This window comes from Pan paniscus, chromosome 14, assembly GCF_029289425.2.
Source record: "Pan paniscus chromosome 14, NHGRI_mPanPan1-v2.0_pri, whole genome shotgun sequence".
Classification (NCBI taxonomy): Eukaryota; Metazoa; Chordata; class Mammalia; order Primates; family Hominidae; genus Pan; species Pan paniscus.
Genome location: NC_073263.2, coordinates 24,137,275 through 24,151,706, shown reverse-complemented (window position 1 = coordinate 24,151,706; position 14,432 = coordinate 24,137,275). Strand labels below are relative to the sequence as shown.

General features: G+C 40.3%; 1 protein-coding gene across 1 annotated transcript; it reads right to left on the bottom strand.

Annotated features, from left to right (window-relative positions):
- Nucleotides 1-6,081: 6,081 nt before the first annotated feature.
- LOC103785118 (uncharacterized) lies at nucleotides 6,082-13,334 on the bottom strand. Its single transcript, XM_008965065.5, has 2 exons — nucleotides 12,898-13,334; nucleotides 6,082-7,418 (listed from the first exon to the last, which is right to left on the bottom strand). The coding sequence occupies exons 1-2, from the start codon at nucleotides 13,332-13,334 to the stop codon at nucleotides 7,322-7,324; spliced, it is 534 nt and encodes a 177-aa protein (XP_008963313.4). The 3' UTR covers nucleotides 6,082-7,321.
- Between the last annotated feature and the right edge of the window lie 1,098 nt (nucleotides 13,335-14,432).

Here is a 14,432-nt window from a genome sequence, read left to right as displayed (position 1 = left end):
CCCACAGTTATCTGGAGGCCTAACCATCTCCCTGTGATGCTGTGCTTCAGTGGTCACACTCCTAGTCTGCCTTCATGTTCCATCTTGTACACCTGGCTCTGCCATTTAGTTAGCAGTAGCAAATTAGTGAAAGTACTAAAAGTCTCTGATAAGCAGAAATAATAATGTAAGCTGTTTCTCTCATTCTTTCTCTCTCTGCCTTGGCTGCCAGGCAGGGAAGGGCCCCCGTCCAGTGGACATGTGACCCATGTGGCCTTACCTATCATTGGAGATGGCTCACATTCCTTACACTGCCCCTTTGTCTTGTATTCAATAAATATCAATGTAGCCTGGCATTCGGGGCCACTACCGGTCTCTGCGTCTTGGTGTTAGTGGTCCCCCGGGCCCAGCTGTCTTTTCTTTTATCTCTTTGTCTTGTGTCTTTATTTCTACACTCTCTCATCTCCACACACGGGGAGAAACCCACTGACTCTGTGGGGCTGGACCCTACAGAGCCAAGATGGCCAAATAGGAACAGCTCCAGTCTACAGCTCTCAGCATGAGTGATGCAGAAGATGGGTGATTTCTGCATTTCCAACTGAGGTACCGGGTTCATCTTACTGGGGAGTGTTGGAAAGTGGGTGCAGGACAGTGGGTGCAGCGCACCAAGTGTGAGCCAAAGCAGGGCAAGGCATTGCCTCACCCGGGAAGCACAAGAGGTCAGGGAATTCCCTTTCCTAGTCAAAGAAAGGAGTAACAGACGGCACCTGGAAAATCGTGTCACTCCCACCCTAATACTGCACTTTTCCAACGGTCTTAGCAAACAGCACAGCAGGAGATCATATCCTTCACCTGGCTCGGAGGGTCCTATGCCCATGGAGCCTCACTCACTGCTAGCACAGCAGTCTGAGACCAAACTGCAAGGCGGCAGCGAGGCTGGGGGAGAGGCGCCCGCCATTGCCGAGGCTTGAGTAGGTAAACAAAGCAGCCAGGAAGCTCGAACTGGGTGGAACCCACTGCAGCTCAGGGAGGCCTGCCTCCCTGCCTGCGTCTGTAGACTCCACCTCTGGGGGCAGGGCATAGCCAAACAAAAGGCAGCAGAATCCTCTGCAGACTTAAATGTCCCTTTCTGACAGCTTTGAAGAGAGTAGTGGTTCTCCCAGCATGCAGCTGGAGATCTGAGAACGGACAGACTGCCTCCTCAAGTGGGTCCCTGACCCCCGAGTAGCCTAACTGGGAGGCACCCCCCAGTAGGGGCAGACTGACACCTCACACAGCCGGGTACTCCTCTGAGACAAAACTTCCAGAGGAATGATCAGGCAGTAACATTTGCTGTTCACCAATATCTGCTGTTCTGCAGCCTCTGCTGCTGATACTCAGGCAAACAGGTTCTGGAGTGGACCTCCAGCAAACTTCAACAGACCTGCAGCTGAGGGTCCTGACTCTTAGAAGGAAAACTAACAAACAGAAAGGACATCCACACCAAAACCCCATCTGTACGTCACCATCATCAAAGACCAAAGGTAGATAAAACCACAAAGATGAGGAAAAAACAGAGCAGAAAAACTGGAAACTCTAAAAATCAGAGTGCCTCTCCTCCTCCAAAGGAACACAGCTCCTCACCAGCAATGGAACAAAGCTGGACAGAGAATGACTTTGACGAGTTGAGAGAAGAAGGCTTCAGACGATCAAACTACTCCAAGCTAAAGGAGGAAGTTCGAATCCACAGCAAATAAGGTAAAAACGTTGAAAAAAAATTAGACGAATGGCTAACTAGAATAACCAATGCAGAGAAGTCCTTAAAGGACCTGATGGAGCTGAAAACCAAGACATGAGAACTACGTGACGAATGCACAGGCCTCAGCAGCCGATTCGATCAACTGGAAGAAAGGGTATCAGTGATGGAAGATGAAATGAATGAAATGAAGCAAGAAGAGAAGTTTAGAGAAAAAAGAATAAAAAGAAACGAACAAAGCCTCCATGAAATATGGGACTATGTGAAAAGACCAAATCTACATCTAATTGGTGTACCTGAAAGTGACGGGGAGAATGAAACCAAGTTGGAAAACACTCTGCAGGATATTATCCAGGAGAACTTCCCCAATCTTGCAAGGCAGGCCATAATTCAAATTCAGGAAATACAGAGAACGCCACAAAGATGCTCCTCGAGAAGAGCAACTCCAAGACACATAATTGTCAGATTCAACAAAGTTGAAATGAAGGAAAAAATGTTAAGGGCAGCCAGAGAGAAAGGTCGGGTTACCCACAAAGGGAAGCCCCTCAGACTAACAGTTGATCTCTAGGCAGAAACTCTACAAGCCAGAAGAGAGTGGGGGCCAATATTCAACATTCTGAAAGAAAAGAATATTCAACCCAGAATTTCATATCCAGCCAAACTAAGCTTCAGAAGTGAAGGAGAAATAAAATACTTTACAGACAAGCAAATGCTGAGAGATTTTGTCACCACCAGCCCTGCCCTAAAAGAGCTCCTGAAGGAAGCACTAAACATGGAAAGGAACAACCGGTACCAGCCACTGCAAAAACATGCCAAATTGTAAAGACCATCGAGGCTAGGAAGAAACTGCATCAACTAATGAGCAAAATAACCAGCTAACATCATAACAACAGGATCAAATTCACACATAACAATATTAACCTTTAATGTAAATGGGCTAAATGCTCCAATTAAAAGACACAGACTGGCAAATTGGATAAAGAGTCAAGACCCATCAGTGTGCTGTGTTCAGGAAACCCATCTCACATGCAGAGACACACATAGGCTCAAAATAAAGGGATGGAGGAAGATCTACCAAGCAAATGGAAAACAAAAAAAGGCAGGGGTTGCCATCCTAGTCTCTGATAAAACAGACTTTAAACCAACAAAGATCCAAAGAGACAAAGAAGGCCATTACATGATGGTAAAGGGATCAATTCAACAAGAAGAGCTAACTATCCTAAATATATATGCAGCCAATACAGGAGCACCCAGATTCATAAAGCAAGCCTTAAAGACCTACAAAGAGACTTAGATTCCCACATAATAATAATGGGAGACTTTAACACCCCACTGTCAACATTAGACAGATCAACGAGACAGAAAGTTAACAAGGATATCCAGGAATTGAACTCAGCTCTGCACCAAGCAGACCTAATAGACATCTGACATCTACAGAACTCTCCACCCCAAATCAACAGAATATACATTCTTCTCAGCACCACACTGCACTTATTCCAAAATTGACCACATAGTTGGAAGTAATGCACTCCTCAGAAATTATAACGAACTGTCTCTCAGACCACAGTGCAATCAAACTAGAACTCAGGATTAAGAAACTCACTCAAAACTGCTCAATTATGTGGAAACTGAACAACCTGCTCCTGAATGACTACTGGGCACGTAATGAAATGAAGGCAGAGATAAAAATGTTCTTTAAAACCAAGGAGAACAAAGACACAACATACCAGAATCTCTGGGACACATTCAAAGCAGTGTGTAGAGGGAAATTTATAGCACTAAATGCCCATAAGAGAAAGCAGGAAAGATCTAAAATTGACACCCTAACATCACAATTAAAAGAACTAGAGAAGCAAGAGCAAACACATCCAAAAGCTAGCAGAAGGCAAGAAATAACTAAGATCAGAGCAGAACTGAAGGAAATAGAGACACAAAAAATCCTTCAAAAAATCAATAAATCCAGGATCTGGTTTTTTGAAACGATCAACAAAATTGATAGACCGCTAGCAAGACTAATAAAGAAGAAAAGAGAGAAGAATCAAATAGATGCAATAAAAAATGATAAAGGGGATATCACCACCGATCCCACAGAAATACAAACTACCATCAGAGAATGCTATAAACACCTCTGCTCAAACAAACTAGAAAATCTAGAAGAAATGGATAAATTCGACACATACACCCTCCCAAGGCTAAACCAGGAAGAAGTTGAATCTCTGAATAGATCAATAGCAGGCTCTGAAATTGAGGCAATAATTAATAGCTTACCAACCAAAAAAAGTCCAGGACCAGATGGATTCACAGCCGAATTCTACCAGAGGTACAAGGAGGAGCTGGTACCATTCCTTCTGAAACTATTCCAATCAATAGAAAAAGAGGGAATCCTCCCTAACTCATTTTATGAGGCCAGCATCATCCTGATACCAAAGCCTGGCAGAGACACAACAAAAAAAGAGAATTTTAGACCAATATCCCCGATGAACATCAATGCAAAAATCCTCAGTAAAATCCTGGCAAACCTAATCCAGCAGCACATCAAAAAGCTTATCCACCATGATCAAGTGGGCTTCATCTCTGGGATGCAAGGCTGGTTCAACCTACCCAAATCAATAAACGTAATCCAGCATATAAACAGAACCAAAGACAAAAACCATATGGTTATCTCAATTGATGCAGAAAAGGCCTTTGACAAAATTCAACAACACTTCATGCTAAAAACTCTCAATAAATTAGGTATTGATGGGACATATCTCAAAATAATAAGAGCTATCTATGACAAACCCACAGCCAATATCATACTGAATGGGCAAAAACTGGAAGCATTCCCTTTGAAAACTGGCACAAGACAGAGATGCCCTCTCTCATCACTCCTATTCAACATAGTGTTGGAAGTTCTGGCCAGGGCAATCAGGCAGGAGAAGGAAATAAAGGGTATTCGATTAGGAAAAGAGGAAGTCAAATTGTCACTGTTTGCATATGACATGATTGTGTATCTAGAAAACCCCATTGTCTCAGCCCAAAATCTCCTTAAGCTGATAGGCAACCTCAGCAAAGTCTCAGGATACAAAACCAATGTGCAAAATCACAAGCATTCTTATACACCAATAACAGACAAACAGAGAGCCAAATCATGAGTGAACTCCCATTCACAACTGCTTCAAAGAGAATAAAATACCTAGGAATCCAACTAACAAACGATGTGAAGGACCTCTTCAAGGAGAACTACAAACCACTGCTCAATGAAATAAAAGAGGATACAAACAAATGGAAGAATGTTCCATGCTCATGGGTAGGAAGAATCAATATCATGAAAATGGCCATACTGCCAAGGTAATTTATAGATTCAATGCCATCCCCATCAAGCTACCAATGACTTTCTTCACAGAATTGGAAAAAACTACTTTAAGGTTCATATGGAACCAAAAAAGAGCCCGCATTGCCAAGACAATCCTAAGCCAAAAGAACAAAGCTGGAGGCATCACACTACCTGACTTCAAACTATACTACAAGGCTGTGGTAACCAAAACAGCATGGTACTGGTACCAAAACAGAGATATAGACCAATGGAACAGAACAGAGCCCTCAGAAATAATGCCACATATCTACAACCATCTGATCTTTGACAAACCTGAGAAAAACAAGAAATGGGGAAAGGATTCCCTCTTTAATAAATGGTGCTGGGAAAACTGGCTAGCCATATGTAGAAAGCTGAAACTGGATCCCTTCCTTACACCTTATACAAAAATTAATTCAAGATAGATTAAAGACTTAAATGTTAGACCTAAAACCATAAAAACCCTAGAAGAAGACCTAGGCAATACCATTCAGGACATAGGCATGGGCAAGGACTTCATGTCTAAAACACCAAAAGCAATGGCAACAAAAGCCAAAATTGACAAATGGAATCTAATTAAACTAAAGAGCTTCTGCACAGCAAAAGAAACTACCATCAGAGTGAACAGGCAACCTACAGAATGGGAGAAAATTTTTGCATCTACTCATCTGACAAAGGGCTAATATCCAGAATCTACAATGAACTCAAACAAATTTACAAGAAAAAAACAACCCCATCAAAAAGTGGGCAAAGGTTATGAACAGACACTTCTCAAAAGAAGACATTTATGCAGCCAAAAGACACATGAAAAAATGCTCATCATCACTGGCCATCAGAGAAAGGCACATCAAAACAACAATGAGATACCATCTCACACCAGTTAGAATGGCGATCATTAGAAAGTCAGGAAACAACAGGTGCTGAAGAGGATGTGGAGAAGCAGGAACACTTTTACACTGTTGGTGGGAGTGTAAACTAGTTCAACCATTGTGGAAGTCAGTGTGGCGATTCCTTAGGGATCTAGAACTAGAAATACCATTTGACCCAGCCATCCCATTACTGGGTATATACCCAAAGGATTATAAATCATGCTGCTATAAAGACACATGCACACGTATGTTTATTGAGGCACTATTCACAATAGCAAAGACTTGGAACCAATCCAAATGTCCAACAATGATAGACTGGATTGAGAAAATGTGGCACATATACACCATGGAATACTATGCAGCCATAAAACGTGATGAGTTCATGTCCTTTGTAGGGACATGGATGAAGCTGGAAACCATCATTCTCAGCAAACTATCACAAGGACAAAAAACCAGACACCACATGTTCTCACTCATAGGTTGGAATTGAACAATGAGAACACTTGGACACAGGAAGGGGAACATCACACACTGGGGCCTGTTGTGGGTGCGGGGAGGGGGGAGGGATAGCATTTGGAGATATACCTAATGCTAAATGACGAGTTACTGGGTGCAGCACACCAACATGGCACATGTATACATATGTAACTAACCTGCACGTTGTGCACATGTACCCTAAAACTTAAAGTATAATTTAAAAAAAAAGAAAAAAACTAGAGGTGAGGTCTTCTTATGTTGCCCAGGCTGGTCTGGAACTCCTGGACTCAAGTGATCCTACTGCCTCAGCCTTCCAAGGAGCTGGGACTACAGGCACGTGCCAGCATGCCCAGCTACATTTCCACAATGTTATTGGAGTCTAATTACAGAACCAAGGACCAAAGAGAGAAAAAGTTTCCTACTAAAAACTGTGTCATCCCACAGTAAGTATCCAAGAAAGTAAAAGGAAACCATATGATATGTGCTTTACAGTTTTGGAACTGAAAGACACCGGGGACACTCTATGGTTACTATAATGAGTAATTGAACCCATTAAAAGGTATTCAGGCACAAGGATTATAAAGATCACAATAGTATGACTGAAAAGTTCCTGCGAGAATACTCACCAAATAAACCCTGACCAAATTTCAAGTTTCCTCTACTGTGGGAAAGCTTTTCCACATACAGTTTTCCTGTCACTATGTATTTCCCAGTTCATGCCATTTTTCAGCCCCCAGTTCCTCAAAGTATTTAGCACCCTTTCCCATTTTCCAAAGAAAAAAGTAAAGGAAATTCAAATAGTCATATTTCTATAATATGTTTTTTTTCTGACCAACTATTCCCCAAGACCGTAAAACAATTATAGGTAGACCGCTGCCACAGTTGAAGAGTAAATACTGTGCAAAACTAGATTCAGAGCAAGAAAATTTATTTCACAAAAGAGCACTTTACCTTGGTACCAGAATCAAAGAGTTCATCATCTATTGAAAGCCATGAGTCACCAGAACTCTGTTCGTTGGACAGCCTAAAGAGAAAAACATACAAGAAAAATGAGTGAGTTCACTTCTCTTAAAAAAAAAAAAAAATTATTTGTTTTGTGTCTGGGTATCACCCCCCACCAAAAAAAACAAAAACAAAAACAAAATCTGGGGAAAGGTCAGCTATCTATACAATAGATAATATTTCTTAATATAATTAAAATCGGCCTCTTTTTCAAAAAGATTTTAGTTACCTATTTCTGCCTCCACCTTTCACTACCTATGAAATGTTCAATGAAGACTCACCCTTAGTTCCTTAACAAATAGTGACCAGCAATATATTGGCAGAGCCTGAGAATAATTTGTCTTCAGAAGTGTCTGTCCTGAAGGCTGAATTCAATATCCAATTAATGAGTGACGTAACCTTTGTTACCTGAATTGGAACCAATTGATCACTTAAAACAAGGCAGAAGGAGACACTGTGTCTTCTCCATTACCTGTCTCTGGTTCAAAGGCTAATCTGTGCCACTCAAAAATGGCAGTCTTGGTTCTTCAGCATGGAAACCACTTAAGTAGGCCCTATTGCTGCCCTTTACCCTAAAACAGTGTAGGCAGTTCACTGAAATGTCTGAAATGCTTGACAGCTCAATGTACGAAAGTTAAAGGAACAAGTGTCTATGTCATTATTGGAAATATGCTTTGCAGAAAGATCAAAACCTTAACAAAGATAAACTTCAATTATGTTCCCTGCGTAGGTCCTGCCTAGTTCAGGTCCACATCAACTAGCAAGCCCTTGAGAATCTTCACAGATGCTCTGATACCCAAGGAGAGAGACTGCTGGAAAAATAGAGTCCTGAAAGCTGTATCTCTGTTTTTCCCAATTGCTATCTCAAGATCTTCTTTCCTATGGGCTCCTACTTACAGATCTCTCTGGGACTCAATGACAGTCTCCAACATTGAAGTCTTCCATGTATAAAAGCACCCATTCCAAAAAATGGGTTCAAATGATCAAGAGTAGGAGCTATTTCCCTCCTTCTGGTAAACAAGCTACGTGTAGTCTCAGTCATCTGTCCCCAGTACAGACACATTCCCAACCACCCAAGTGAATTAGTACAACCACCTTGGAGAATAGTTTTGAAGTTCCTGAAAAGACTAAGAATAGAATTACCATATGATCTAGCAATCCCACTGCTAGGTATAAACCCCAAGGGAAGGCAATCAGTATATTGAAGAACTATGAGCATATTCATATTTATTGAAGCATTATTCCCAATAGCCAAGATTTGGGAAATAACTGTTCATCCATAGAAGAAAGGGTAAAAAAAGGTGTTACATAGACACAATGGAGTACTATTCAGGCATAAAAAAATGAGATCTTGACATTTACAACAACATGGATGGAAATGAAGGACATTATGTTAAGTAAAATAAGCCAGCCACAGAAGAACAAAGTTTGCATGTTCTCACTCATTTGTGGAAGCTACAAATTGAAACAATTGAACTAAGGGAGATAGACAGTAGAACAATACTTAGGAGGGGCTGGGAAAGGTATTGAGATTGGGGGAGGGTGGAAGTGGGGATGGTTAACTGGTACAAAAATATTTAGATAGGATTAATATGATTTAGCGCTGGATGGCACAACAGGGAAACTATAGTCAACAATAATTTATTGGCCGGGCGTGGTGGCTCAGGCCTGTAATCCCAGCACTTTGGGAGGCCAAGGTGGGCGGATCACGAGGTCAGGAGATAGAGACCATCCTGGCTAATAGGGTGAAACCCCGTCTCTACTAAAAAATACAAAAAATTAGCCGGGCATTGTGGCAGGCGCCTGTAGTCCCAGTTAATCGGGAGGCTGAGGCAGGAGAATGGCGTGAACCTGGGAGGCGGAGCTTGCAGTGAGCCGACATGGCGCCACTGCATTCCAGCCTGGGCGACAGAGCGAGACTCCATCTCAAAAATAATAATAATAATAATAATAATAATAATTTATTGTACATGTTAAAATAGCCAAAAAGTATACTTGGAATGTTGTAACACAAAGAACAGTAACTGCTTGAGGGGACAGATATACCCATTTACCCTGATATGATAATTATGCATTGTATACCTGTATCAAAATACCTCATGTACCCATAAATATATTATGTACACTTGCTATGTACCCATAGAAATAAAAAATTGGAAGACAACCCAAAAAAGAACAGCGAAAAAAAAAAACGGCTGAGATAATAATGACACATTTTTACTAAAAAACTATTCTTACTTGGATTTCAGAAAACTTTAGGCCAAAGAAACATCAAAATTGAAATGAATAAGCATGGCTCATTTTATTCAATATTTTGATTTATATGATATATGTAAATCAGATATTATCAATGATTAATATTAGTCTTTAAGACTGTTATAAGGGAGTGGGTTAAATTACTACTATCAGGTACTATGCTCATGGCGAGAGTGATGCGATCTGTCCTCCAAACTTCACCATCACTCAATGTTCCCATGTATGATATCTGCTTATGTGCCCTCTGTATCTCAAATAAAAGTTGAAATTAAGAAAAGAGAAACACTGTTATAAATTTTCAAAAGGATAGTTTCAAGGTTATCTTTTACAACTTTCTACCTTCAGAAATGCTTTTGTTTGAAAGGAGGGAGGAAAAGCTTCAACTTAGATTAAGTCCTAATAGTCCAATTTTAATTCTCTCAACTTGCTCAAACTGGGTAGGTAAACATAAATTTTTTAAGCTTGGAAAGGTCCTGAGAGAGAGTAGAATACATAGTGGGTATTCAGGTCACATTTGGTGAATAAATGGATTAAAAGACTACGTAAATATATTTGAGGAGTTCAATATTTTTACAGAAAACACGTAAAGATAAGTAACATTTGTGCAATAGAAATGATTTATATTTGCTATTTTTTATTTTCATAAGGACACCACTAAAATAAAATTATTAAATTATAATTGTTTGCATGTATGTAATAAATCTATCCATAATAAAAGACATGTATATGATAAAGAGTATACACAATACAATCTACCAGCACAGATTAAAAGATTCCCTCTATTTCTGAAGAGGCTAAACCTTGGCAGAAGATACCAATCCACAAAAAAAAATTAATAGAAAGCAAGAACTTATTTTTATCTGTTCAAGTTTCATATTCCTGTTCTTACCTAGGATTATTTCAGTAATAATAAACTTTCACTAAACCTGTTATACATGCTCATTGTGGATATCACAATAAGAAAAAGGAAAATACATCACCTATAATACAAATGTCCCAAAATAACAAAATTTTATCACATTTTGTGTATACTTTCGGCTACCACAAGACCATTCTGTTTGTGTGTTTGTATAAACAAATCGATTTTTTCTCACCTCATATACCAAAGTACATCTTCCCATGTCAACATACATCCGTGTCTATTGCTACATTCAGTAGTTACATATAACTTCATCCTATGGATGCACTGAAATTTATTTATAAAATCCTTTATTTGCCCTCTCCTTAATACATTGCTATTGGAAGCAGTGCTGAGAAAAATGAATTGTATGCATCTCTAATTATTTCCTGAAAATATTTTAGTATAATGGAATTCATGAGTAAAGAATACATACCTTTTTCAGAGTGATGTTTGCCACCAAATTGTTTATTTAAAAAGTTAACAGTAACTTCAACTTTAAGCACTGGTATAAGTACTACTGATTTTCCAGATCACTAGTAGATCTGGAAAAAGTACTTTGACCAATTTTAAATTATAGTTCCTATTTCTTTAAAAAAATTCTCTGTAAAAGGAAAATACATTTTTCATTGCAAATAATATATGTCTATATTTATGTATATAATGTGAATATTTTGCAAGTATGTTGTCTTTTGTTAATTTTTTTCTGATGTAAGGGGAGTTTTAATTTTTGTTTTCTAAATCAACCTGCAGAATGCATTCATAGGAAGGTCTTTGTCAACATAAAAATGTATCTGTATAAATAGGCATTCGTGTTTTATTCTGGCATTTTCTAATTTTGTATAAGTTTTTATGCATATTCTATCAATAACTTGTTTTTGTAATGTACAAATCTAGCTAGTTTTCTCCGGTTAACAGACATTTCATTTACAAATAACTCATCTTTCCATACACATATGAAATGTCATCAGGATCAGGTTCTAAAATTTTACGTATAGTTCAGCGTTTGTGCATTTTTTATTCTGTTCCACACATTTATCTGTCTTCTCATCTTTTAGCAAATGGAACTTAATATCACACTTTGATATATAAAAGGGCATGTCTTCGCTCTGTTACAAAAATTTTCTTAATGTCATCATAACAGTAAAAGGTAGCATATGTAACCCAAAAATCTTAAAACCTTGATGTTTTTATTTGGTTTATCTAAAATGAAGAGTTCACATCTTGAGAAAAATGAGTCTTCCCACATGCACACATATGTATGCTGCGGCACTATTCACAATAGCAAAGACTTGGAACCAACCCAAATGTCCATCAATGATAGATTGGATTAAGAAAATGTGGCACCATCTATACACCACATGGAATACCATGCAGCCATAAAAAAGGATGAGTTCATGTCCTTTGCAGGGACGTGGATGAAGCTGGAAACCATCATTCTCAGCAAACTATCACGAGATCAGAAAAGCAAACACCGTATGTTCTCACTCATAAGTGGGAGTTGAATAATGAGAACACATGGACACAGGGAGGGGAACATCACACACCAGGGCCTGTCGGGGGCGGTGGGGGGCTAGGGGAGGAGAAATACCTAATGTAGGTGACGGGTTGAGGGGTGCAGCAAACCACCATGGCACGTGTATAGCTATGTAACAAAACTGCACGTCCTGCACATGTAACCCAGAACTTCAGGTATAATTAAAAAAAAAGAAGGAAGGAAGGAAGGAAGGAAGGAAAGAAAGAAAGAAAGAAAGAAAGAAAGAAAGAAAGAAAGAAAGAAAGAAAGAAAGAAAGAAAGAAAGAAAGAAAGAAGGAAAGAAAGAAAGAAAGAAAGAAAGAAGGAAGGAAAGATTAGTCTTCCTATTCAAGAACGGGGAACCACGCTCTCACTTCAAAGGGTCCTTCTGAGGTCATTCATGAAATAACTTATTACACAGGTGTAGGTGGATACAAAAGGGATATTAGATTTTTATCCAAAGAATTTTTAGCCCAGAAGTTAATATAATATAGAAATTATTTTTTTCATGATGCTTGTTTCCACAGCATACATAACATTGTTTAAAATGTGTACAATAAAAAAAAAGCTAGGTATGTTTAATTTTTTTTAGTTAAAGCACTAAAACTTTCAGTAAAGTAACGGGAATTATGAGAGGATCGGACCAGCTAAAATTTTGTTTCAATCGCGCTGCTCATAATGATGACCTTGAGGTTGCCACACCGGGTGCTGCGGGCTGCAGAGGGAACAAAGCCCAGCGCCCTCGGGGACAGGGGTGAGCCGGGAGCAGGAAAGGGGGCCTCTCCCCGACCCGCCCTCCTCCCTCCCCTGCCAGGCTCCAGTTCCTATTACCTGTTCTTCTCGTCTCTGTCATCCACGCCACTCTTCGGCAGAGAAAGGATCCGCCGCATTGTCTCTGTCCGGTGTCCGCCGGCAGCTCTGCGGAGCCTGTCGAACCCCTTGTCCTGGTCGTGGCGCCTAGGCTGGGAGGAGGCGTGGTCCGCACTCTCACTCCCGGCGCCCGCGCCCACCTTCCCGGGGCCGAGCCCCAGGGCAGCCCGCCCTTCCCCCTCCTGAAGCCCGACGCCTTCTTCATGGCTCCGTCTACCGGCTTCGGAGACCCGCTGGACTTTTCGCCGCCTCCGGAACCCTATATGAAGAAGCAAATCGCGTCCGCCGCAGCCTCCAACCAGGAGGAGAAAATGCAAATATCTAGCTCTGAAAAGTAAATGAAAGCTGTGTGCCAAAAATCTAGATGATGTGCTGCTTTCTTTCACTGAACAGAACATGTTTAGATATTGATCCTTTTTTAAAACAATGTTTCAGACAACTTTAAAAAAAGCATTTCTGAGCCCACTTCGTACTTTCAGGAAGATATGCATATACATCCCTAAATGCTAAAAGCAAGATATAGCACACAGATAATATATGTGCTGTTTTCTTTCACTGAATTTAGTATGTATTAACTAAGAGCAGTTTAAAAAAACACGTCCTGTCAAATATCAAAAAACTCAGTTTTGAGCATATTAGGCCCACACAGAAAATGCAAATACCTTGCCCTAAAAAGTAAATGCTAGCTTTTTGCTAAAAAATTAGATGATGTGCTATTTTCTGTAACTGAACTCGTTCCATATGCTTCAAAGAAAATGCTAAACTGACACAGCTATAGATCAAACACTTGATGCACCACTTCCTTTCGACCCCCATGTCCTCACCGCCTGCTTCTTTGTTTGATCACCAATAAATAGTGTGGGCTCCCAGAGCTCGGGGCCTTCACAGCCTCCATACTAGTGTCAGCCCCCTGGACCCACTTTATGCACCCTTATCTTGTCTTATTCATTTGACTCCGCCGGACTTCGTAGCCCCCACAGTCTGGGATTGGGCCTGATCACCCCAACAAATAATGAGTTGATGGGCGCAGCAAACAAACATGGCACATGTATACCTATGTATCAAACCTGCACGTTGTGCACATGTACCCTAGAACTTAAAGTGTAATAGAAAAGTAAGAAAAAAGAAAATGTGTCTTTAAAAAGTGACCAATGTAGAAACATGTTGAGTTCAGTTACAGAAAATAGCATGATAAAACGTGTTTTTGAAAAGTGATCAATGACAAATTATGGCTGGGTGCAGTAGCTCAGATCTGTAATCCCAGCACTTTGGGAGGCCAAGGTGGCAGATCACTTGAGGCCAGGAGTTCGAGACCAGCCTGGCCAACATGATAAAACCCCATCTCTACTAAAAATACAAAAAATTATCTGGACATAATGGCGCACACCTGTAATCCCAGCTACCTGGGAGGCTGAGACACAAGAAATCACCTGAACCCTGGAGGCAGAGGTTGCAGTGATCTGAAATCATGCGTCTTCACTCCAGGCTGGGCCAAA

What these genes read in the sequence shown, in the direction of transcription:
- LOC103785118 (XM_008965065.5), bottom strand. Translation starts at nt 13,334, where the DNA reads ATGTTCTGTTCAGTGAAAGAAAGCAGCACATCATCTAGATTTTTGGCA. An exon ending in GACAGAGACGAGAAGAACAG is followed by an intron (nt 7,419 to 12,897) that starts GTAATAGGAACT and finishes TTTTCTCTTTAG; the next exon opens with GCTGTCCAACGAACAGAGTT.